This window comes from Monopterus albus, unplaced genomic scaffold (genome assembly GCF_001952655.1).
Source record: "Monopterus albus unplaced genomic scaffold, M_albus_1.0 scaffold192.1, whole genome shotgun sequence".
Lineage (NCBI taxonomy): Eukaryota > Metazoa > Chordata > Actinopteri > Synbranchiformes > Synbranchidae > Monopterus > Monopterus albus.
Window position 1 is genome coordinate 379,971 of NW_018128072.1, and position 26,626 is coordinate 406,596.

The 26,626-nt window shown below is 41.4% G+C and overlaps 2 protein-coding genes across 7 annotated transcripts in view; both read left to right on the forward strand.

The window, feature by feature from the left end:
• Positions 1-1,241: 1,241 nt before the first annotated feature.
• Positions 1,242-25,548, forward strand: myh14 (myosin, heavy chain 14, non-muscle). 6 transcript variants are annotated; one of them, XM_020617547.1, is made up of 39 exons: positions 1,242-1,618; positions 4,524-4,701; positions 6,216-6,422; positions 7,676-7,832; positions 8,879-8,906; positions 9,922-10,036; positions 10,962-11,009; positions 11,295-11,306; positions 12,480-12,572; positions 12,730-12,793; positions 13,005-13,103; positions 13,246-13,389; positions 13,483-13,697; positions 13,791-13,943; positions 14,185-14,358; positions 14,539-14,712; positions 14,809-14,923; positions 15,303-15,371; positions 18,047-18,252; positions 18,422-18,543; positions 18,696-18,765; positions 18,874-19,034; positions 20,065-20,173; positions 20,556-20,687; positions 20,812-21,018; positions 21,203-21,340; positions 21,463-21,586; positions 22,137-22,308; positions 22,406-22,618; positions 22,804-22,948; positions 23,042-23,248; positions 23,414-23,518; positions 23,734-23,886; positions 24,110-24,358; positions 24,448-24,561; positions 24,645-24,743; positions 24,828-25,040; positions 25,135-25,296; positions 25,378-25,548. In XM_020617547.1, exons 2-39 carry the CDS (start codon positions 4,537-4,539, stop codon positions 25,531-25,533), a joined length of 5,289 nt encoding a protein of 1,762 aa, XP_020473203.1. In that variant the 5' UTR covers positions 1,242-1,618; positions 4,524-4,536; the 3' UTR covers positions 25,534-25,548. The 6 variants fall into 6 exon arrangements, with proteins under 6 accessions (XP_020473203.1, XP_020473208.1, XP_020473204.1 ...); XM_020617552.1 differs by lacking the exon at positions 15,303-15,371; XM_020617548.1 differs by lacking the exon at positions 11,295-11,306.
• A 620-nt stretch (positions 25,549-26,168) lies between these two features.
• Positions 26,169-26,626, forward strand: part of LOC109970187 (myosin heavy chain, embryonic smooth muscle isoform-like) — a 6,029-nt gene continuing 5,571 nt past the window's right edge. The window contains exon 1 of the mRNA XM_020617584.1: positions 26,169-26,185. Coding sequence (XP_020473240.1) covers positions 26,169-26,185 — 17 coding nt within the window. The remainder of the gene's footprint in view (positions 26,186-26,626) is intronic.

Below are 26,626 nucleotides of genomic sequence, written 5' to 3' on the forward strand. Positions count from 1 at the left end.
AATACAAAATGCGAAGTGCTTTCACGTCCAGCATATATCTAACCCTTGCCAATATCGATATATTTTTAGCTATTTTATGCTGAACATATCTGATATGAGATTTCCAGGAGAATCTGTCATGATATGAAGTATTGATTAATAATCAGTGTGTTCAGTGTACAACCTGGGAAGCTTCACTTTGTACTTTGCACTAAAGGAATATCACTGATATTACTACAATACTGTATTATCTGATACAATTAGTGCCACTGCTGTTCTGAGTCTGTCTTCCCTTATTCTCCTCCTTCAGAGCTTCCATGTTCTTATCTATAGGCTGCCTGGTGGGTCACGTTGTTCAGCCTGCCACCACTTCCATGTAACTTGAACTTACAGCATCATCCTTGTAATTACAATAGTGCTTGTAAACACCCCAGAGAGAAATAGATGGATGCTTCATTGGTTAATTTCACTGGTTGCTTAGGGTTCACTTTGTTCAATTCACACACTACATTTTCAAACAGGTATTTATAATATACATAGTGGAAAATACTACAAACATTTTCAAAAAATTTGTGAGATTAAACTAATAAAAGTGGTAACTACCTGCCTATTGTTCTAAAGAAGAAGCTAAATCCCTGCTGAAACACAATTTCAGAGCTGCCTCAAGGTAGAGTGTGCAGAGTGTGTTTATAATGCTTTCACCCTTATGACACCCTGCAGACTGAGACTTTTTTCTTGTCGTAAAAGGCAGTGCAAGAAGAGTTAATGTCCTGTGTTATGTCTAAAAGTCTATATTTTCACTGATGGTCTTCTCTGTCAGAGTACAGTCTGGACTTATTATTTATTTAAAGAATTTTGAAACCTACTGATGTTAATAAAAATGCATCTTGAAAATGACTGAATTGCATCATTTTGACAGTTTAAAGAGTAGACTTTGATTACGAGATTACTTTGGTTTGAGTCAGATTTTTTGGATGATCTGAATCATGCTCCTGGAATCTGATGTCTGAATGACCGTCTGTTGTGTTTGGACGGAGATTCGAACAAACCCGATCCCAGACCGGTATCTGCAGGCGCACGCCGCCGCAGAGTGGTAGACAAAGAGTACTGTAGCGCACTGTAGCAGTGTACCGCGACACTGCCGCACAGGCACCTGTTTCAACGCTCCCGTTGGCTGTGTGACAAGTCAGTCACAGCTAGCCCCGCCTCTCGCCCGTTGGCATTGGTTAACATCGTATATTCTTGTGCTGCCGTTAAAACGATTTGTTGCCGCACCAGTTTCATGCCAGTTTCGGGGCGGAAAGCTCTCGTCGTATTCATAAGGCGGGACTACTGCTCGGTTGTACATTTTGATTGGGGTTATTTCTCTCTGAGGCTTAAGTAAAAACCATCTCCTCGTACCCGGTTGGTCCCCTAGCAGAAAGCCCTGCTCCGGGCTGAAGTCACCGCCTTGCCCTCACTGCTCTCTGTTTTATTCTGAGCGAGAGGTGTGTGTGGCTCTGTAGCGAGAGCGGTGCACTGATAGAAACCGCATATGCGGTAGGCTACACACCTATCAGGCAGGAAAATACCGGAGAACCAGTCTCATCCTGGTCCTTCCCGCAGCACAGCATTATCCACGACTCAGCAGAACCTGAAGGTGAGACATTTAATTGCCTTTACCCTAATCCGACTCGTAAATAGCCACAGTAATATCCTATCCGTATTATATTTCAGTGGAGCTGGCTAACGTTAACCTAGCGAGGTTTGTCTAATGTGGTGGCATAACGCCTAAAATGAAGCGTTGGTGGGACTAGAGGCGTTCACACTGGTTTAATCGTCATGTACACCCTCGAAGAGAGACTAACAACGAGATGACCTGAACAAGTGTTGCCAAGCAAAAATGTGCCTGTTTAATGGCTATATTATAAAGGTTTTATACCCTTTGAATTATAAGATATTGGCCTACTGTGAGCAGTGTGTGATAGTAAGAATACCTAGTTATTATTTCCGATTGCAGTAATTGCCATTAATATTCAGTTATTTCAATTTCCATTATTTCCAATTAAAAATGCCTGGCTTTGCGGCTCTCACGTACATGGGGTTCACAGAGTCAATTAAAGGTAGGGGCCCATGTGATCCTTCATGTCTTATGTTTAAGGTGCGGTACCCTCCGTCAGTTTTTGTGCTGTAGTCTTAAAATGGATGTAATTTACAGAGGTCACGCCGCAGCTTTGTAGCCGCACTGTGGTTTTTAGGACCAGTGGCTCAATAATGTCAACTCAGCTCACCTCACAGATACAATATCACTTTACATCAAAGCTGAACAAAAAGGCGTCCCTCCCACCTCCCGCTTCTCGTTTAACGCACGCACAGGCACCTACACATTATTTACACACACATAGATACACGCACACATAGCCTACACCACAGGAGCCCCGCAGTGAATGACCTCAGCTCAAACTCAGAAGGTAAGTCTCTGGGCTGCTGCTGCTGCTGTTCAGGCTGTTGCTATGGGGCTGAGAAGTGGGGGAAAAAAAAAAATCCTTTTTTTTTTTTTTTTTTTTAACTCCAGGTGCTGCAGGACCAGTTTGGTGCTCAGTAGTATCATACATGTGGGTGACAAAGTAAAGGAAAAACCTGAATAAATGAGTGTTCTGGTTCAGGATGACAGTACTTCCCATCCACAGGGCACAAGGGGTTTATTAATGGTTTGATGAGTATGAAAATGATTTGAATCATATGCTGTGACTTTTGCAGTCACCAATTGGACACCTATAGGAGATTTTGGACCAACCTGAGTGCCATAGAATAGTCATAAAGTGTTGAAAGATGGACTACATTATTCTTGGTTTTGGTTTCTTCATGGGCTTTGTTGACAATAAGAAAAATGTAGAATAGCACAAGCCTTTAAGAAAAGATGCACAGATCTTTTATATGATTGAGGGATCACATAGTTTTCATACTGACTGGATAGGTGGTGGCTACTCCTTTGTCAACATGTTTATTCCACACCCAGAGTTATATTGGCATAACAGGTATAGTAACGTCAGGGTTGGGGACCAGTCTCTGTCACGAACAGACAGAGAATAAAAAACTGAGACTGAGACGCATTGCAGGAATCAGGCCTGGTGACATACCTGAGAAAGCATGGAGACACCTAATAGTTAAAACACACTGTATAGCCTGGTACACCGGCCTGCCTGCCTCATCAGTCTTACTGTAGGTGGAATTCAGGCTCACCTCATCCATTGTGCTTACTTAAGATGACCTTGTGTCAGCTCATCCCCCCATAAAGCCTCATTTTGATTATCATAATGATCTGTTACATGTTATTTTAATATCAACACTAGCCGCTAGCTCATCATTCAATCACACAAAATTAACCCACCAATAACTATAATAATGCAGATTTACAGCAGACCTTCAGTTTCTTGCAAAAATACTGTATATCAAGATCCAGCAGCTAATAAAATTAAAAGATGTCAATTTGAGAATGAGTCTTCTATTTTTAGAAGAAAAGAATCAGATATTCAGTTTGATAGAAAACTAAGAAAACCATGTGCATGTAGGGAACTGGAACTAGCGAATTTTCACCATTTTTGCATAAAATGTACTTCAGTGATTTAACAACTGTCAAAATAGCTGCTGATGAATCTTCTATCAACTGCTAAGGATGTGAATACTGTAGATTTGTATTATATAGCATTGAATAGACCATCCTGGTCACAACAGCAGCTGCTCCATCTGAAACAAAGTCATTCCTACTGACCTTAATTTAAAGTTTTACATTGTCATCCACCAAGTGAACTTTTGACATGGAATCAGTGCCGTACATGATTATTAGTTATCAAAGCAAATCTTGGAGCTTTCTGGTGCAAAATTACAGTTGCTCTGACTGGAGAGTGCCTTCATGTTTCAGGGAAGTAACTACTTTTAGTCACTGTCAACTTCTGTCTCACAGAATAGGAGCCCCTATGGTGAATAAGCACTTTGGTTTCATTGTTTCCACTAGTCCTCAGTAGTGGCCTCACTGGAGTTGTATCTTTGCTGAGTCCAGTGGCCTTCATTTTCTTACACTTTACAATAGGTGTAGTTCATTTTGATCCTTTCTCCTTGCTGCTGTCCCACCCTTTTTCCTCCTTTCACCCCATCTCTGCCTCCTCACTGTCATTTCAGCTTACTCAGATGATTGATGTATCTCGCTGTTTCTCCACCCCCTACTCTCCAATCTTCCTTTTTCTTCCAACCCTGTCTTCTCCTTGTTTTGTAATGTCTTTCAATTAGGCCATCCTCAGCCCAATCTCAGCTGGATATGACCTGCATGCTGCTTGCGTGCTACTACTGCACCTCCTTTATCTGTGGTTGAGTGGATGGATGCACATTACATTCTTGTCTGTAGTGTCTTGATATAGAATCACATCAGTGTCACAGTCCAACAGTCCTTTATATCATCCGCTCCAGTTTTCAGCCTCTCACAAGAGAGTATGACTGTGATGAGAAATGGCTCAGGATAGTCTCACTTTTTATTGTCCCTTTTTTTGCCTCTTGTTCTCTTTACCCAGTGCCAGTAGTACCATGTCCAGACCAGTAGGGGGCAGTGACAATGATGTCACCCACTTCCTATCATCGGGGGTGGGGCCAGGGACTAACACCTCCAACTCTGTGTTCTCTGCTGCCAGTCAGGCCGACTGGGCAGCCAAGAGGCTGGTGTGGGTGCCATCGGAGAAACTTGGCTTTGAGGTAAGCTGGTGTTGTCCGCTCAGGAAAAAAAATGGATGACATTTTGGCTTTTTGTTTCCAATAAGCACCAACATATAATTGAAAACATCCTAGATGTAAAGACTTAAAGAAATAAAGCTACATTTCAGAATCTTGACTACAGATCCTCCTGCACATAATTAAGCTCAAGTGTTGTGCCTTCAGGTGTTTCAAACTGGTAGACCAAAACAGCATAGGGTGTGTCTTTGTGTGTGTGTATGTTATTGTATTTTATGAAGTTTTTATTCCAACAATGATGCTCTTTTTCCCATGGTTTCTTTCAACATATTAGATTCTTTAAAATGCCTTGCAACATCCTCTGCCACATCTGGGCCTAATGACTATCACAGTGCCCTTTTTGAAATATTAATTTGTTACAGTTTGTCACAATACTTGCATAATGCACATTACAAGTTTTTATTGGTCCATATTGTAGGATATGACGTATGAATTCAGTGTCCTGTCTCTGAGTCTCCCTCTCTCTGCTGGGCTGGTTTTATAGAGAGCTCTATGAATAGAACAATACTCTCCTTCAGCCGCCTAAATGTTAAAGAAGCTTTTGCAAAGACACTGACATTTTACACGCATGAACTGAGAATGGCACTGTTTGATAAACACACATACACACATATGCAGGCTTTCATCCAGTTTTATATTCTGAACATATAGTTCAATCTGTGACTAATATACACCCACGTGCATGCAACCGCAGACACACATACAGTATTTTGTGTACATGATAAGTAGCAGAGAGAATACAGTCTAGCAAAGCAGAGCCTTGTGACCTGGTCAGACCCTGAGCCCACTACTCCCTGCCCAACAAGCACAAGGGACCAACAGCCTGACAAAAGAGCTCCTCTCTTCTTTTTTTTCTGCTACTGATGATGATACTGTTACTCTTAAGGCTCATTGATCTGCCAAAGTTTTTCACCTGTATGTTCTCAAAGTTTATTTCATTTTAAATGTAGGTCAGCTGGTTTATTCTGGAGTTAAAAGACTAGACCACATTTCTTTATGTGTTAGAGCCCAGTAACCACAAATCAACAAAACAACTACATTCATTTAGACAGTTTTCCAAAGTAGTTTTTTTAATTTAATTGATGATAACTTTTACTTTCTGGGTTGCTATTATTTTTTATTCTTTTCACTGTGAAGGAAAAAATTCAGAATCTTGAAACTTGGATGAGACTGATAGCGCAGCGTCAAAAGAAACTGCAGATTTCTCCGGGAAGATTTGTGGTTGCCAAAAATCATATTTTTACTGCAGGAAATGTTTAGCATTATGTTCTCATCATTCATTTAAAGAGATTTGTGGTATTCATTATTCTGAGATTGATGTACTTTCAGCAGTCAATATAGACATGAGGTCTGCTGTGGTGGATTACCTTTTTCAAGCAAGTTTAAACTACAGGCTAATCGATGTTCACTCTGTACAGAAACTCTTCCTTCATGTCCCATTCTTTCTTTGCTAAATCTCTTTGCATTTCTGCCCCCAGTCGGCCAGTATTCGTGAGGAGCGTGGTGATGAGGTGGAGGTTGAGCTTACAGACAGCCAGCGGCGGGTGACTCTGTCCAGGGAGGAGGTGCAGCGAATGAACCCTCCACGTTTCAGTAAAGTGGAGGACATGGCTGACCTCACCTGCCTCAACGAAGCCTCAGTGCTGCACAACCTGAGAGAAAGATACTACTCTGGCTTGATCTATGTGAGTGCATAAAACAACAACTGCTCTAGCACAGCATAAAACCAATCAAGGAACTATAGATGTGTTCCACGCCAGTGCACATATACTTAGATGAAAAAGAGGAAGCAGTCTGTGATGTTGTGTACACACATGTGTTGGTGGTGAGGTCATGTGGCATCTCCTGTTATTGATATGGTGCAGTAAGAGAGGTGAGGGGTTAGATTACAATGTTGTTCATGTGTGTGCGGTGCTGGTGTGGGGCCTAAAGTTTCTGTTACAGAAAAGGGGAAGAGAGTGTAAAGAAGAGATATCCGTAGGATAAGACAGATATAGTACAGTAGATGGGAATGAAAGACATAGTCATATAGTGACTGACACACCCAGACGGCATATATTTCAGTATGTCCAATTAAAGTAGAATAATATATAGGCAATTGAATGAAGTTGGCTATTATTTGTATGAATGAAGGAGAATGTAGCAGAGAGGAAACATAAAGAGATGGGCAATGAGGAGCAGCGATACATTGTTGGAATAACTTAGAGAGGCGTATTACATGTCGAGATAAGATAAAGTGGTGTGTGTATCATCCATGATTTTGATTGCAGTTGGAATGCAGTATGAGGACACAGTATGTCTGGGTGTGTCTGCTCACTCACTGTGGGTAAAATCCAGTCACTGGTGGCATTTATCTGAGCCACAGCTGTCCTTAAATCATAAATGGTTGATACACTGGTGAAACTTCCTCAGTTGTGTGTAATTATGTATGTTTTTATATTATGTATGTTACATATGTGTAGTTTGTGCGTAATGATTGACTGATTGTTTATTTGAGTGAAATCATCTTATTGACACCTCCTACATAATCAGTAGCTTAGCCCTGAATGTTCAGATAAAGTGTTATGTTTACCTGTGCCACACTAACCAGGGAGAATGGTGTTGACCTGCATAATATATTGAGTCATTGCCTTGAGCATTTGGCACAGCTGTTGGTTTAGTGCTGTACTTACTGCCACTGAATAAAAGAAGTAGAGCCACCTGTAGTACCCACATCTGAGCAGTAATGAATAAGAATACAGAGTGCAGATATTCTATATATATTCTGAAGAATTTTTTGAGTGAATTATAAACTGTGTATACTGAGCCCTTCAGACAGAACTACAAGTAAATGAGACAGTTGTATTCTCCTGGCATTGATATCCTAAATCAGAGGCTCAGTGGAAATACGGTGAAAATAAGGTAAATGTTAATCTCTCTGTTCTCTGTGTTCTTCCAGACTTATTCCGGGCTGTTCTGTGTGGTGGTGAACCCTTACAAGAACCTGCCCATTTACACAGAGTCCATCGTCGAGATGTACCGCGGCAAAAAACGTCATGAGATGCCCCCACATATCTACGCCATATCAGAGGCTGCCTATCGCAGTATGCTACAAGGTACTTAATATTGTCTGTGACCTCTGACCCTTGAACTCTGACACTGTAGCTCACCCATACATTTGTTATCAGCTCAGCTGACCTAGAATGTGGTACTGCATCTTGTCTGTGATCTTTGATATTTGAAGGTGTGGTATATTCCTGATCCGTGACTGTTATCAAACACTTTAAAAGAGAATACAAGTAGGCCTGCGTTTTTAGTAACACAGTGTTCCAGGTGTTGGCACTCCTTTTAATGAACAGTAGATCCAATGATCTCATCGTATATTTGTTGTGGTGATGATACTACCTACATATTTTACTAGTGGCAACAATGCATGGCAGACATTTTTTTAGGCCCTACCTGTTAATGTTGAGTTCATGAAATGAGGCGGAGAGGATTCCCAGCAACCATTACCGGCTGATTGAGCAATATTTCTGCCTCGGGATGTCTTCCTGGAATAACATGGCAGAACCAGTGAGGCTCTATGTTTATGTATTTGTCACCCACCTTAGCCCCTGCACATCACCCCTTAGGGCAAGTGCTAGGTGTGTTACTACAGTGATTGAACCAGTAGGACCAGTATGAATTCTTCCAGACTGAAAGCGTGGGAATCTTAAAAGCAAATACAAGCGGTGCTGCACACAGTGCCCACCCATTCACTGCCAGTGTTGTGTGGTTTGGTGGCCTGGGGAGACCAGTTAAGCTTTTGTCTGCAGTAGTAAATAGTGAAAGAGTGACTGACATGTCAAGAGTCAGAGCGCAGTCAGAGATTTAAACACAGGAGGGAGCAGTGGACTAGTGTAAGTCCATCTTTATACTCACTTCATTAACCACAAACCCTGGTTGTATGGTGGCTTCAAGACCACTTCCTGCTTGGTTAGGTGGGGTGGGGGCATGGTGTAACCTCACCTCCTCACTCCTATACAGCTGTTAAACCCTGTCTGCCTGTCTGTCTAGGGTGTTAGCTAGATCTGGTTGAGTTTTCATATGAATGCATTGTGCAAGTGAAGTACATAATATGACATCACTCATATGTCCTCATACTGTTTTTCTTCTTTCACAGACAGAGAAGATCAGTCCATCCTCTGCACGTGAGTAACTTACAGTAGGATGCCACTGTGCCTGTTCTTTGTCATTTGCCATGAGGAAAATCTGCTTATAGGTCACGTGAGAGTCATATTGAAGTGTGTGCATGTACAGTATGTATCTGGTATGGGTTCATGTGTTTTCATTTGTGTGTATTAGTGCTTGCAGGTATACAACTATCAGATTTTTATATGTGCATTTCATGCACATCTGACATTATTTTCATTGTTGTCAACAGATAGTTTTTTTATTTTTTTTATTTTCATGTGTAGTTTTAAGATCTAATCTGATCCTCGACCATGTGACCGACAACATTTTTAGGCTTCTCAAATGTGTTTTTATTGTTTCCAACAATTATGATAATTTAAAGTATACCATTTTTTTGATGATACTCATAGTTAATGTAGGATATACACTGTTACATTTGTTGTTTTACAGTAAATGTAAGTGTAAACATGCAGGCCTGACTACTGTTCATGCTGAGTTGAAAGAATTGAAAGAGACCAGACATAAAAATCAGACTTGAGCAAAAGCAGAAATGAGGATTAAGGCCTAAAGTATGATAACAGGCTCCTGTCTGTCTGCGGCCATCATTTGTCTACTTACCTGCTTGCCTGAGAGCCTGCTATGTTTCTCTCTGTCATCCTGCCTTCCTGCCAGATTCTTCCTGCCATTGTCAGTGGTCCTACTTTAGGTTCATCTTGAATATTTGGGACGAAGCGTCTGCTTCTTGTAGACCTTTTACACTTGCTATTTTTGCTCCATTCTCCTTCATTCTTCTCCAAAAGCAACAATACTGACGTAGCCGGTATCCTCCACACCTGCTTTCTGTTTAGCTCTGTGGCTTTGAATGCACTGCATGGCCTATATTTATTGGTGTGATGAATGCGTGTGATCACTTGTTCCTGTGTGTTCTCTCGCTTTAAAATGCTCATACAGTATATGCTCTTCATAATTGAAACCATATGCATTTAAGATGGACTATTTTGTGAAAAGAATGGTATTACATGTGTGTTCCAGAGGGGAGTCTGGAGCAGGGAAAACAGAGAACACTAAGAAAGTCATCCAGTATTTGGCTCACGTTGCCTCCTCTCATAAGGGTGGCACTCCTGGTAGGAGCAAAGAAGCCGCACAGGTACGTCACAGATGTAAGAATGGAAAAAGGCAGCTGGGAAGAACATACAATGAGAAGAACTTTAAGAAAGAGAGGAGAGGTGAATAACAGGAAAGATGGAGAAAGGGAAGAAGTGTTGAGGAAAGCAAAGATAAGGAAAAGAAATAGGCAAGAGGTAGGCTGAAGCTGTAGGAAACAAAGTAGAAGTTAAGCAGAATGGTTCTTGCATTACAGTAATGTACAAATAGTTGCACGAATGGCTGCTGTATGCACTTTTAATGTGTTGTGTCCCTGTTACATTTTTTTCCTGCTTACATTTATTCTGTTCCTCTTGGCCATTGCACTTTGACATATGGTGCCATGATTTTCCAGACTATTGCCCTTATTACTGTAATAGAATAGCTAATGGATGTAAGCTCACTTGCTTTCTGTCAGAGAGTTAGAGATAAAGGCTAGTGCATGTTTAAAGGTCATTAATTAGCACGACATTTTATTTAAAAATTCCACATAAACAGAAATTTAAAAGTTAAAATGGTATAGGTATATTCTTGAACTTTGGGCAGAGCCAAGTCATAGCTGTTTGGGAAGCCAGGCCTCATGCAATGCTAACTTTATCGCTTCCCATTTCTCTCTGTACAGAGATAAGAGAATGGCATCAGCCACTTCATCTAACTTTCTGAATAAGACTACTTCCCAGAAATGGTTCCTTACACTGTCTTTTCCCTAACTCAGTCAACCTGCATTACTTTTCTTTTTATTTATTTTTACAGACTGATCTTATTATTATATCATGTTTTTTTCTGCAGGAATAAGTTTTTTTTTTCCTAAAACCTGGAGTGGGATTTCTCTGTCAGTCTTTTTGCTGTATTCCTTCTTTTGCCCCTACACTTGTTTCCCCTCACTCTCTCCTCTCTGCATTGGCCTTCTCTTTTTCCTGCATGTTCAGGTGGATGGGTCTAGGTCTTTAACAAGAGGGAGTACTATGGTGAACAGGGTGAGTTTATTTTTATTTATTTTTTTTTTTTGTTTATGCCCTTTCTTGTTTTTTGCTTGATGAACTCCATGAGGATTCTGACTAATTCAACAGAGTAACCTCAAACCTTTAAACTGTCACTACTGCTGTGGTTCCTCATAACAGTCAAGCCGTGTATTGTACAGTATATTTGGTTTTTGTATTCCTTTGTTGTTGTTATTGTTGTCTTATTTGTCTTTTCTTGTTTATTTATCCCATCCACACATTCTCCTCCTCCCTAAACTTCATTTTATCACCATTCGTCAGAGTATGCTTTATGTGAGTATGAACATATTTAGACGACTTGGGGTTTACTCACTGGGGGTCTGTAGGATTGAAGCTTTTCATGTGCAGTATTTAATGGAGCTGGTATGATTCCTTTTACTACATAAAGGGAAGCATGGGTTTGGTGGCCTCTAGTAATAGGATGTTTCATACTCTTCATCTGGTTATACTCAGTGGGCTTAGTGATGGTTTCCTATTCCTAGTGACTTGTATATGTCACAAGTTGTTACAGTACATGCCTGTATAACTATGAAGCATTTCTACTGTAGAGGAGTGGTTGTGATGACATGAACTGTACAGTATGTGTGTATGAATGAATGAGTGCAGGTTTGGGTGTGGGACTGGCTGTTTCTGTGTTGCTGCAACTGCCCATGCCAGTGTGTAGAAAATGAAAAAGCATAGTTTTGTCAATGTGTGCAGCATACACATTGTTTGCTGTGTGTTTTCTCCCTATAATAATGTCTTCCAACCTCTTGCTCTATACTGTATGTCTTTTGTCTGTGTCTGCCTTTAGTGTTGGCCACTTCACATTCCTTTTTACAGTATAATCACCCCACGTAGATACTGTAACTCCCTTGATACCCATCAATGGCTACTGCTGCATCAACAGCTGCTGCACTGGCAATGCAACAACTGCAGTGTTGCATTGCAGCCAGCAGAAATCAGCCAATATGCAGCTTGTGTGTGTGATGTAGCATCTCAAGCTTCAGCTTCCCTCTGCCCTCATTACTTTAAAACAGTGGTTCTCAGCTGTTCCTGAAGTTACCTTTTAATAATGTAAGAGAGAAAAATTTAATGAATTAAAAGCAAAACAAGATTGATGCCCTTATTATTAATTACTTACTATTAACTAATGCAGACCTATTACTCTTATTGACGTTGAGAATCATTTGTTCCTGGGTCTGGGATTTGTGTGTGTGTGTGTGTGAGTGTGTTGTTGGTATTATTTTGTGTCCTAAAATGCACCAATTTGTGCCTCTGTTTGTCAAGGATGCATCGTGCATTTCTTTCTTTCTTTTCTTTTTTATATATTTTTACAGCAGACAAGTTACTCCAAAGAGAGTGGACTTAAATGGTGCATTTAGCAGATAATCATTCTGAAAGTCTTTCTCTGGGGGTCTTATGTCTGTGTTGTGAAACTGATCTGCTGTTTACTGTGTGTCTCAGGGTGAGCTGGAGAAACAGTTACTGCAGGCCAACCCCATACTGGAGGCCTTTGGCAATGCGAAGACTGTCAAGAATGACAACTCTTCTAGATTTGTAAGAATTGTCTAGATTTATTTGTTTTTTATTTTAAACAAACAGATACTACAGTATATGTTATTAGCCCCTGAAATGGCTCATGTCAGTGTCATCAGTTTGACTGTTTGCTACTGGAATGAACAAAAATATAAAACAATTTCTTGTTCTTCTTCAGGGTAAATTTATCCGCATTAATTTTGATGTTACGGGGTACATTGTTGGTGCCAACATTGAGACCTGTATCCTTTTGCATATCTTCAAAGGTTTTTGAGAGATCAGTTGTATCTTGTGTCAGTGAGTGAAATTGATTGAGATTAAGGTATAAACCTTTTTAAAAACAAACAATAACTTGTTAGAAGAACCAGAGCTAATGTATATCTAGTTTTATGATAAGAAACTGGAATATTGTGCTATTTTTGGTTGTACATGTCCATGACCATATAAATCTAGACCTCCTTGAAAAGTCCCGGGCCACCCGTCAGGCCAAAGATGAGAGGACATTCCATGTCTTTTACCAGATGTTGTGTGGTGCTTCAACGGAAACTAGAGGTGAGCAAAAAGGAAGACGTCGGCCCGTTATACATACTGTATATACTATATGTCATTTTGGTAAAATGGACTTATAAGATTCATCACTGTCCTGAAATGATTGATGTTTTTACTTAAATATCCTTTGTTTTTCCATTTGTAGCGGACCTGCTTTTAGGGACAGCTGATGAGTACCGCTTTCTCAGTGGAGGCTCCATCCCTCTTCCTGGTCAGAGTGACTCCGAGAACTTCACTCAGACCATGGACTCTATGGCCATCATGGGCTTCACCCCAGAAGAGTCAACATGTAAGACAAGCGAGAGGGGAGAAATGGAGAAAGTTGTTTGCTTCGTGCATATTTGATCTTTGCTATAAATGACCCTGTCTCACCTCTCCTCAGCCATGCTGAAGGTGATCTCTGCTGTGCTCCAGTTTGGGAACATTACCTTCATGAAGGAGAACAACCAGGACCAGGCGTCTATGCCTGATGACACAGCTGCTCAGAAACTGTGCCATCTGCTGGGTATGAATGTGCTAGAGTTCACTCGGGCCATCCTCACTCCCAGGATTAAAGTGGGTCGAGAGTATGTGCAGAAAGCTCAGACTAAAGAACAGGTATAATTTTATGTGACTAGAGATTTGTACTCATGCAGATAACCAGATGTGTCCCTGTGGAGTGTATCTAACAGTGTTTCTCTCTTCTTCTAGGCTGACTTTGCTGTGGCGGCCTTGGCGAAGGCTACATATGAGCGTCTGTTCAGATGGTTGGTTTACAGGATCAACAGAGCTCTGGATCGCAGGCAGAGGCAGGGAGCCTCCTTTATAGGTATCCTGGACATAGCCGGGTTTGAGATCTTCCAGGTTTGTTCATGTGATGTTTTTTTTTTTTTTTTTTTATATACAGTTTGTAGCTTTTCCCATTTGTAACACATATAATGATAACATTTAGGCTTTTTTTTTTTTTTAGCATGCCCCAACATTTTCTCATGTAGTGGTCAAAGTTGTAAACTGGAATATCCTGACAAGCATGAGATGTGTCTTTTTTCCGTTGTACGTTACATGACTTATTGTATCTTTGCTTTCCTAAATCCCTCCTCTGCAGCTGAACTCCTTTGAGCAGCTGTGTATCAACTACACCAATGAGAAGCTGCAGCAGCTCTTCAACCACACCATGTTCATCCTGGAACAGGAGGAGTACCAGCGGGAGGGCATTGAATGGAACTTTATTGACTTTGGCCTAGACTTACAGCCCTGCATTGACCTCATTGAGAAGCCGGTACATACACACAGAAACACGGTGCTATTAAACAGAAGCCCACAATGTTACCTGCTAAGTGTTAAGAAACGAAAACCTCTACATGCAGCCACACATGCAACTTTAATACCAAGGCATCTTGAATTGAAAATTCATGTTTCATTTGCAATAAATTTTGTTGTTGTTCCCTGTCTTTGTCAGACCAACCCACCTGGTGTTCTTGCCCTGCTTGATGAAGAGTGCTGGTTCCCTCGGGCGACAGACCGCTCATTTGTGGAGAAGCTGTCTACTGAGCAAGGCAGCCATGCAAAATTCTTCAAATCAAAGCAACCACGTGGAGAAGCTGATTTTTCCATTATTCACTATGCTGGAAAGGTGTCTCTTCAAATAAACCACATTGCAGATGTTTACTGCTCTCTGTAGTGTCTCATCTAACCATTTATCTCCCCATTGTGGCCTCCCAATTCTCAGGTGGACTATAAGGCAAATGATTGGTTGGTGAAGAACATGGATCCACTGAACGATAATGTGGCGTCTCTTCTCCACCAGTCATCCGATCATTTTGTCTCAGAACTGTGGAAGGAGGGTAAGATTACATGTTCATTTACCGCTATGTACACTGAACCTTTAACTCATAGGCTTCATATGTGTATAGTATGCAAAAATGTATTTCATAAAGGAGGGTCATGTACTTTTAAATGTATTTGATAATGCATCAAATATAAGTAATGGAACCCTCTGGTGCAAGATGTACTAACTTGACTTGCATTTCTTTTTCTTTTTCTCTGTTATGCAACTGTTCAATCTTTCTACTGTCTTCCACTATGCTGCTCTCTCTGTTCTTCTTCCTTCTTGCTCTTTTCCCTTTCTCTTCTCTTCTCTCTCTACTAATTTGGTGCTCACTTGTGGTCCTTCTTTCCTTTCCTCTTATCTTTCTCCTTGTGCTTTCCTTCTCCCTGCATCAGATATTCAAACTCTTCCTCGTGTGTACTTCTTTGACTCCTATGCCACAATACAGACCAATGGTGCAGACAGTAGGTTTTTTTCCGTCTCTGTGTGTCACACTCACATTCCTCACTCCCACCTCTGCTCAGATAACTCATTTGTTTACTGACTGTCCAGTTTTTTATAATTGTGTGTGTTTTGTTTCCTCTTTATTGTGCTGTGGTGTCATGAGCTGTTACACATTAATTCCTTTTGCATATTGTCACTGCACTGTTAATGTTAACTCAGTTGCTCTTTCACAGAGTATTGGCTTTAAGTGACAGTAATGTGCTTATATGATGTAGATTTGTAGAGAAGTAATTCACCTTGGTTTAGTAGAAATTCAATTGTAAATGTAGCAGCATGCTCAAGATTAGTCATAAAAGCCACATTGAGGATCACATAGGAGTTGTGCTGCACAATACTGCTACAAACAGCTGCCACTGGCAAACAACCATGTGCAGGCAGAAATGTGATCCTGAATGGGCTCTAGAGATACAACGTTTTGACATACAGTACTAACATTTAAATAGCTTCAGATAGCAAACTCATGAATGTAGATATTTGGCTGGGGGAAGTGGCAATGTCATGACCAGTATGTCTTTTTATACATCTGTTAGAACAGGAACAGAATCATGGTCTTTTTATATATATATACAGTGCCTTGCGAAAGTATTCGGCCCCCTTGAACTTTGCGACCTTTTGCCACATTTCAGGCTTCAAACATAAAGATATAAAACTGTAATTTTTTGTGAAGAATCAACAACAAGTGGGACACAATCATGAAGTGGAACAAAATTTATTGGATATTGCAAACTTTTTTAACAAATAAAAAACTGAAAAATTGGCCGTGCAAAATTATTCAGCCCCCTTAAGTTAATACTTTGTAGCGCCACCTTTTGCTCCGATTACAGCTGTAAGTCGCTTGGGGTATGTCTCTATCAGTTTTGCACATCGAGAGACTGAAATTTTTGCCCATGCCTCCTTGCAAAACAGCTCGAGCTCAGTGAGATTGGATGGAGAGCGTTTGTGAACAGCAGTTTTCAGTTCTTTCCACAGATTCTCGATTGGATTCAGGTCTGGACTTTGACTTGGCCATTCTAACACCTGGATATGTTTATTTGTGAACCATTCCATTGTAGATTTTGCTTTATGTTTTGGATCATTGTCTTGTTGGAAGACAAATCTCCATCCCAGTCTCAGGTCTTTTGCAGACTCCATCAGGTTTCCTTCCAGAATGGTCCTGTATTTGGCTCCATCCATCTTCCCATCAATTTTAACCATCTTCCCTGCCCCTGCTGAAGAAAAGCAGGCCCAAACCACGATGCTGCCACCACCATGTTTGACAATGGGGATGGTGTGTTCAGGGTGATGAGCTGTGTTGCTTTTACGCCAAACATAACGTTTTGCATTGTTGCCAAAAAGTTCGATTTTGGTTTCATCTGACCAGAGCACCTTCTTCCACATGTTTGGTGTGTCTCCCAGGTGGCTTGTGGCAAACTTTAAACGACACTTTTTATGGATATCTTTAAGAAATGGCTTTCTTCTTGCCACTCTTCCATAAAGGCCAGATTTGTGCAGTATACGACTGATTGTTGTCCTATGGACAGAGTCTCCCACCTCAGCTGTAGATCTCTGCAGTTCATCCAGAGTGATCATGGGCCTCTTGGCTGCATCTCTGATCAGTCTTCTCCTTGTATGAGCTGAAAGTTTAGAGGGACGGCCAGGTCTTGGTAGATTTGCAGTGGTCTGATACTCCTTCCATTTCAATATTATCACTTGCACAGTGCTCCTTGGGATGTTTAAAGCTTGGGAAATCTTTTTGTATCCAAATCCGGCTTTAAACTTCTCCACAACAGTATCTCGGACCTGCCTGGTGTGTTCCTTGTTCTTCATGATGCTCTCTGCGCTTTAAACAGACCTCTGAGACTATCACAGTGCAGGTGCATTTATACGGAGACTTGATTACACACAGGTGGATTCTATTTATCATCATTAGTCATTTAGGTCAACATTGGATCATTCAGAGATCCTCACTGAACTTCTGGAGAGAGTTTGCTGCACTGAAAGTAAAGGGGCTGAATAATTTTGCACGCCCAATTATTCAGTTTTTTATTTGTTAAAAAAGTTTGAAATATCCAATAAATTTCGTTCCACTTCATGATTGTGTCCCACTTGTTGTTGATTCTTCACAAAAAATAAAGCTTTTTATTTAATAAAGCACCTGTATGTACACTGTCTTACGGTACAAATACAGTTGAGTGCAAAAGTTTGTATCCCCTTACTTTGAAATGACAAAAAGCGTAAGACAAAGATTTTTTTCTCACCAACATGATATTTAATGCACATAAAATGGCTAAAATCATATCAGTGCCTTTTGTTGTGTTGATGACGGAACAGTTGTACTACCTGAATGTGCATTAAATATAATGTTGAGGAGAAAAACAATTTGTTTTGCCATTTCAAAGTAAGGGGATACTAACTTTTGCACCCAACTGTATATGCTATTGGTATTGGCTTTGAAACCACACTCTTGCATCTCTAATGAGCTCCAAATCCATCTGATATCATCTCTCCATAGACATTATAGCAGATTTGAACGCATTATGCTGTGGCATTCACACAAACATAACATGCCAAATCAAGTCTGGCAAACACCCCCTTTTACTCTACTTAATTGATAATGGCTGCCAAAACTAAGACCTTTCTCTGTGTTATCATCCAGTTGACAGGGTTGTGAGACTGGACCAGGTGTCCTCGGGAGAAAGCAGTGGGCCTGTCACATTCGGAGCAGCGGGACTGAAGACAAAGAAGGGAATGTTCAGGACTGTTGGTCAGCTCTACAAAGAATCCCTCACCAAGCTGATGGCCACTCTGAGGAACACAAACCCCAACTTCCTTCGCTGCATCATCCCCAACCATGAGAAGAAGGTGAGACACGGGGAACTGGATGAGGAAAAGAAGGGGCAGGGGTTTGCAAGAACCTCAAAAGAAATTGGAGAAACTGTCTGTCTTTGTTCTGATTTTTTTTTTAATTTTTATTTTAATCCTTTGCTTGTCTTTCCCCCTTCCTTTCTGTATCTTCCTGTATTATTCTCAGGCTGGCAAGCTGACCCCCCACCTGGTTTTGGACCAGCTGAGGTGTAATGGAGTTTTGGAGGGGATCCGTATCTGCAGACAAGGCTTCCCTAACCGCATCCCTTTCCAGGAGTTCAGACAGAGGTGTGTATGTGGTTGTACTTTTATATCACAGAATATTCCTCTCGCTTTCTTTCTCACACACACGCTGCATGCTTTCTCAAGCACTTTCTGCTAATTACCTTTTTTTCATGTTCTCAATCTCAAATGTTTACAGAATCACACTTGTTTTTCAGATATGAGATCCTGACTCCTAATGCCATTCCTCGCACATTCATGGATGGCAAACAGGCATCAGAACTCATGGTGAGAACTCATGGCCTTTTTGACCTGTAATCTTTCAGTAGCTGTAAATGTACAGTATATTGGTGGATTTACCAGCCGCTGTTAACTGACCACTGTGTCCTTGTTCAGATCAAAGCTTTGGAGCTGGATCACAACTTGTACAGGGTGGGTCAGAGTAAAATCTTCTTCAGAGCTGGAGTCCTGGGTCACCTGGAAGAAGAAAGAGACCTAAAAATCACTGACATCATCATACGCTTCCAGAGCGCTGCTAGAGGTTACCTCGCACGCCAGTAAGAATGTTAACAAAGAGTAAACATTAATAGAAATCTTTATTGTGTATGAGTGTACAAGGAATTTCACTTGGTGCAGGTGTCCACATAATAATAATATGTGCTGTTTGGCTACTTCACATATGACAAGATGTGAGGTGTTTATTTATCTGTAGATTTTGACAATAATGAACTGTTATTAGTGGCCATTTTAATGTTATACATGAACTGACTTATATCAACAACCAGTCAACAGTCACTTTTCACCAAATAAACCAAAGGGATACGCAAAGGCAAGCATGTAGTACTGCTGGGCTTGCTGCTGTTTAGGAGGCAGTTTGGTATTTTACCTAATCTTTTGTCAGCCCCTATCAGTTACTCAGAAAGAGCAGCAGCAGTGACGGGCCTTTGGCACAGACTATGGAGTCCTGTAAATGACTAGACAGAATAATTAGAGGTAATAGAAATTGTAATATTGAGTTTGAATTTGATTAATTCTGTGATTAATGCCTATTAACAAAACTAAGGCATGTGTATTTGTATAGCACATTTCATAGACAGTAAAAGTACTTTACAGTTAATTAAAACATTAATAAAGAAAAAGTGCATAAAAACATTCAAATGCAACTTAAAACTAAGTGTCTGAAATGTCCATAAGTCCCTCACCAAGTGTCCCTGGGGATGGAGTTGACTAATAAAACTGCTTTATAATTAGCTCTTTTACTTGACAGCAAAATATTCAGTAATACCAGTCGCTCAGTGTTGGTACTGCCCCATCACTGAACCATGTACATAAATGTTAGGACTGTAGAAACGTGGTCAAATAGTTATGTAAACCAAATCTCAAGTTGTTGATGTAGATTATTGTTCCTGTCAAATGCCTGCAGATGTTATTTTCTGCTATAATCTAGCAGATTATAGCAATGACATGCTAATACTGGACATCTGTTTGGGTGATGATTTGTCACTTTGAATCATTTTAAAGGCTGCCTGCATATGCATATGTACAGTATCTTTGTTGATTTATTGTGGCATTGTTGTTGTTTCTCAGAGCCTTTGTGAAGAAACAGCAGCAGATGAGCTCTGTGAGAGTGATGCAGAGGAACTGTGCCGCTTACCTCAAACTCAGGAACTGGCAGTGGTGGCGGCTGTTCACAAAGGTACTGTGAACATATCACAGTGTAGACATGAAATATGCAATGCAGACAATGCTGAAAGGTGAGTATATTTTGCTCAGTGTTGCTTGAATTTAGTTAATTTTACTTGCATTAATGAAACAAAAGTCGGTTATTTAAATAGTTGTGATAAAGTGTCTCAATGAAATTCTGCAAAGAGAGACGCACATTGCACCATCGCAGGACCTACTTTAATAAGATTAATAACTAAAGCAAAGGGAATAGGACTAAGTATTAGAACCTGGCAAAACATATTGTAAAGTCCATACAGGGGCTTTAGATCCATGACAAAAGCATGACAAATACGTACTGGATGCAGGAATGTGGACGTCCTTTACATTGACCTCTAACCCTTGTTCTGTGTCAGGTGAAGCCCCTGCTGCAAGTGAGCCGGCAAGATGACGAGATCCAGGCTAGGGAAGCTGCACTCCAGAAGGCCAACGAGAAGATCACCCGAGTGGAGCAGGACTACACTGAGCTGGACAAGAAACACGCTCAAGTAAACAAACCTCCATTTTATTCTGCCAACTGTCTATCCATGTTCCCCCTACACTGAAAACCTTCTGCTTGGCTGTGAATCATTGGCTCACTTATCAGTCCTCCTCCTCCCTGTCATTTTTCAGCTGATGGAGGAGAAAGCAATGCTGGCTGACCAGCTGCAGGCAGAGGCTGAGCTGTTTGCAGAGGCAGAAGAGATGAGGGCCAGACTGGCCAATCGTAAGCAAGAGCTGGAGGAAGTGCTGGGCGAGCTGGAGAGTAGACTGGTGGAAGAGGAGGAGAGAGGTGTGCAGCTGACCAATGAGAAGAAGAAGATGCAACAGACCATACAGGTTAGGAGAGATGTGCAGTTTTTTTCCTACCAGAAATGAATATTATTAAAACAGAAGTAAATCTCTGAAGCAACATTAAAAAAGGACTTTGAGTGTAGATTTTTACCCTTATCTTGTTCGCTCTTGCACCAGTCTGTCACTGCCCAAACATGTTATTTAAATTGCTTTTTTATGTCTTCGTTAGGACCTGGAGGAGCAGTTAGAAGAGGAGGAAAGTGCCCGGCAGCGCCTCCTGCTGGAGAAAGTTTCTTTGGAGACCAAAGTGAAAAGTCTGGAATCCGACCTGCTGACTGCAGTGGAACAGAAGGAACGACTCAGCAAGGTAGAGATCGCATTAAAGCTTCCTCGTAGTTAACCATAATCTTCACGTGTGTATGTTTTGTGCACATATTTTTATGCATGTTTCTTGATCCTGTACAATATTTTTATTTTTCCACTGAGCAGGAGAAGAAACTGTTAGAGGAGCGTATGAGTGAAGTGAACGACCAGGTCACGGAGGAAGAGGAGAAAGCAAAGAGTCTAAGCAAACTCAAGAATAAACAGGAGGCCATGATCGCTGACCTAGAGGGTAACTGTTATTCCATGAGCCACATACTAGTCTAATTTAATTACATTTTCTGTGAAAGGATAAATCCTTTAGATGCTATAGCACATTATTTTGTTAATTGTATTGCGCTTGAAGAAGACACCTGATTTTATGTGAAGACTTATTTTGATGTATATTATTTTATATTTGAAATGCATTATGTAAAGGTTTTTAAGCAGAAGTGAAGTCAAGGCACTTTTCATCATTTTAAAATGTTCAGGTACAATATAACTAATCTAATCATACAACTTCTCAGTAGTTGACTAGCGGTATTCCTTTTATACATCTTTGTATATATATATTTTTTTTATTGTTTTATGCTGAGATCTGATTGTAACTTGCTTACAGCATACCACTGTTCTATATTGTTTTACTTTTTTTATTATATTTATATCATTTATATTGATAATACCTTGTCTGTTACTTTTCTATTTTTACCACTGAGCTCTTTGTTTCTATCCCTGTTGTAGCTTTGTGAATTTCCCCATTGTGGGACTAATAAAGGATCATCTTATCTTCACATTGTGTTCAGAGCGTCTGAAGCGTGAGGAGCAGGGTCGCTTAGAGCAGGAGAAGTGGAAGAGGAGGATGGAGAGTGAGTCAGTGGAGATCCAGGAGCAGCTGACTGATCTTAGCATGGTCACTGCTGAGCTGAGGAGCAGTCTGGCTCAGAAGGAAAAGGAAATCACCACCTTACAGGGCCGGTGAGACACAGGATGACAAAGTAACACAAAGGAAGACAGTTTTTTATTTGTTTATAAATCAGTTCTCCCTTTATTAATCACTTTCTGTTTCTGTCAGGTTGGAGGATGAGGGAGCCTGTCGTGCTGAAGCTCAGAGGGCACTGAGGGAGGCCATGTCTCAGGTGTCTGAGCTGAAAGAGGAAGTGGAGAATGAGAGAGGGATGAGGGAAAGGGCAGAGAAACAGAGGCGGGACCTGGGGGAGGAGCTGGAAGCTTTGAGAACTGAGCTGGAGGACACTTTGGACACCACGGCTGCCCAGCAGGAGCTTAGGTAAATGATAAGAAAAGAAATGATCTTAAATTCAGGCCTTGAAACTGAAAATCCTGAAATATTCATAGTTTGTGTTTCTGCTATCAGAATCAAAAATGAAAAAGAATATTGCATGGCAAGAATTAAGGGCATGAAAATTACCGAATATTATTAAACCCTTGTGACATCCTTCGTCTTTTGTGCAGATCTCGTCGAGAGACGGAGGTAAATGAGCTCCAGCGACGTATTGAAGAGGAGACTCGCCGCCATGATCTCCAGTTATCAGAAATCAGAGTGAAACACAGTGCTGCTATAGACAGCCTCCAGGAACAGCTGGACAACAGCAAGAGAGTACGAGAAACAAACACACTCACATTCAAAAGCACTTACTCATGTAAACATGCACTGTCGCTCATCGATTTTGTCATACATGCCCTCTTTCAGACACGTCAGTCCCTGGATAAGGCCAAAGCAGCGCTGGAGGAAGAGAAGCAGAATTTGATCTCTGAGCTCAAGAGTCTCCAAGCGAGTCGCACAGAAAGTGAGAGAGGTCGTAAGAGGGCCGATAATCAGCTGCAGGAACTCAGTGCTCGCCAGGCTCAGACTGACAGAGAAAGGGAGGATATGGAGGAGCGTATGCACAAGCTGCAGGTGCAGCAGAATTCAAGAGCTCTGATATTGAAGTATTCACATACACTTAGACTTACAAGACCTGATACAACAATTAATAACTAAATAGATTTTTGTGCTGCAGTTAAGACACTGTCTTGTGTTTAATTTTCTTAATGAATGTACCTTTCTATTCTACTCTTTCAGTGTGAAATTGAGTCTCTCTCCAGCAATTTGTCCTCCACTGAAAATAAATCTCTACGACTCTCTAAAGAGATGAGCAGCCTGGAGAGCCAGCTGCGCGATGCAAAGGTAACAACTGAAACACACAGACACTAGTGCTGGGTCAGGTGTGATGTCAGGCTGCAGCTTTTGGACAACAGCCACAGACACTTCTATGGTTGAGAGGATGGTTCTAGTTTTTAAATAAAATCTAAAAGAGAATCCTCCTCTTGAACCGAGGAAGTAGCAGCAATCTTGACTCAAAAGCACTTTAGTTTACACTCTTGCATTTTTCTCTTTCTTAGGAGTTGCTGCAAGATGAAACTCGGCAGAAGATGGCTCTGGCCTCAAGGGTGCGAACACTGGAGGAGGAGAAGAACGGACTGATGGAGAGACTCGAAGATGAGGAGGAAAGAACCAAAGAGCTATCACGACAGATTCAGACTCACACCCAGCAGGTAAATTGGAGACTCACTCTGGAACTATCACTTTATTATTTAAATATATATTAGTTTAGATTATTCCACAGAAAACATATACTAGATGCATACATACATTGTGATTTTACAAGTAGTGTCTAACAGTTTTCCCCTTTGCAATATCCAAAACAGATTTTGCTTCTCTAGGTTTCAATAAACAAATCCATGACATATATAAACCCCTCTCTGCTCCCCTTTGCAGCTGGCTGAGCTTCGCAAGCAGTCGGAAGAGGTGAACACTGCAGTGGAAACTGGAGAAGAGATGCGCAGGAAGCTCCAGAGAGAGCTGGACAGTGCTGTCCAGATGGGGCGCCAGAAGGAAGAGGAGAAGGAGAGAGTGGAGAGGCAGAGGGAGCGACTGAGGGAGGAGATAGAGGACATGACACTGGCCCTGCAGAGGGAGAGGCAGAACTGCATGGCCCTGGAGAAGAGGCAGAAGAAGTTTGACCAGGTTGGAGAGTCATCAGTTTTCTCTGAGTTGATATTTCTGAAATGTCTTCCGCTGACCTCTAACTTTGCCTCATTCATTTTGCCTCTCAGTGTCTGGCAGAGGAGAAAGCAGTGAGTGCTCGATTGGCAGAAGAGAGGGACAGAGCAGAAGCAGACAGCCGAGAGAAGGAAACAAGACATATGTCACTGTCTCGAGCCCTGCAGGTAAACTATTCAAGGGCAGACAATACAAGAATGTTTGTTAGATATTTGTGATTGTGGTAACACACCTGTGTTTCTGTACATAGGAGGCCCAGGACCAGAGAGAGGAGCTAGAGAGAATCAACAAACAGCTCCGTATGGAAATGGAACAGCTTGTAAACCAGCAGGATGATGTCGGCAAGAACGTAAGAATCTTCCTCCTGGGACCCCTTTATTATCTCTCTGTCTCAGTTCTCATTGAGCCGCTCTCTTATTTGCTCTTGCTTCAGGTTCATGAGCTGGAGCGATCCCGGCGGAACTTGGAAACAGAAGCCCAGAACCTACGAGTTCAGACGCAGGACCTGGAGGAGGAGCTGGCAGAGGCAGAGAACTCGAGGCTAAGGCTGGAGGTCACCCTGCAGGCACTTAAGGCTCAGTTTGAGAGGGAGGTCAGCAACAGCCAGGAGAAGGGAGAGGAGAAGAAGAGGATGCTCGGCAAACAGGTAGAAAGGAGACGAAAGGAGATCACAGAAGGTGTTGCTGTTGTTCCTTTCTGCAAATTACTTAATTTTTTTAATGTCCTCCCTCCACTGTCAGGTGAGAGATTTGGAGCTCCAGCTAGAGGAGGAGAGGAGTCAGCGGTCTCAGGCTGTGTCATCCAAGAAACAGCTAGAAACAGAACTGCAGGAAGCTGAGGCCCAGGTGGAGGCAGCCAACCGTGGCAAAGAGGAGGCTGTGAAGCAGCTACGCAGGGTGCAGGTAACACAGACATTTCCCCACACATAAACAGTGATTGTCTGTTTGTCTGTGCCGTTTTAACATTTATTTTTATTTGTCAAGGGTCAATTGAAGGAAGTTCTTCGCGAGCTGGATGAGACCAAGTTGGCTCGGGATGAGGTTTTAGCTCAGTTGAAAGAAAGCGAGAAGAGAATCCAAACCCTGGAGGCAGAAGTCCTGCAATTCACAGAGGTGTGTGTGCATTTAAGTGAAACCTAGCAGAAATCGATACCAGGTACTGATGCAAGTACTCAGTAATGATGCAGTGTTTCTACTACAAAAATTACTATAACTATAAAATGTATTCATGAGATTTACCTTTTGACCCTTGTGATTAAATTATAACAGGAAGCTACTGTATGTAATTTTGAAAACTGTGATAAACACAGCACTGCCACCATTCCTACTGAATATAACATTTAACTGGCTGAAGGTTTGTAGGCTACTACATACGACACTGTATTACAGTGGTTTTTAGCCTTTATAGGAGCACAACTCTGTTAGGATGAAATTATTTCACAACCTCTACCCAGTACAGCAAATCTGGAAGTCATAATATCACAGTTGGCAATTTAAGTGTTTAAATTTGAAGAGGGTATATGCTCTGGCGACTGTTTGTGGCTTCATCATGTGCTCTCTGCTGGGCACACACCTGTGCTGCTATAGAGGAGCTGCTGGTCTCAGCCTCTATGTCCACAAGGATTCAACTCATTTTCATATACACAGCTCATCAGACTCCGCTGTTAACTACAGAAAATGAGCGTTTATTTTTTCTCGTTCAGTTCACTACCATCGGCATAACCAGCACCATATGGATTTAGTGGGTGAACAGACCAGGCATTTTGACCGTGAAGATGTCGCATCTCTGCAAGTTTGTTGTTGTGTTGAGCTTATTCAACAGGTGTTTGATTAATTACTCTCCTGTGCTGCTGGATATTGTTGCACATATCGAGCATTGCTGTCACAGTAAAATATTAACTACTGTCATCTTGTCCGCTTTTGTGTGTCTGTGAGCGCACCTGCCTCCCTGTGACAGAGACAGAGCAGAGAATCAGAACTCACAGTCAGCATTACTTTTGTCATTGTCATTTATCTTAAAATATCCATGAATCACTGCAATTTCTTCTCCACCGCCTAACAAGTGGCTCAGCCAGTGTGTGGTTAATGTATTGCTGCTTTTAAGTGGTATTGGACAACTTTTACGAGCAGTGAATACAGTACTAGAGGGTGGCATCAGACCCGATACCAGTAATGATATCGGTATTGGTGCATCCCTAGTATTTATGATATGCATCAATTCCTCTGTGTAGGA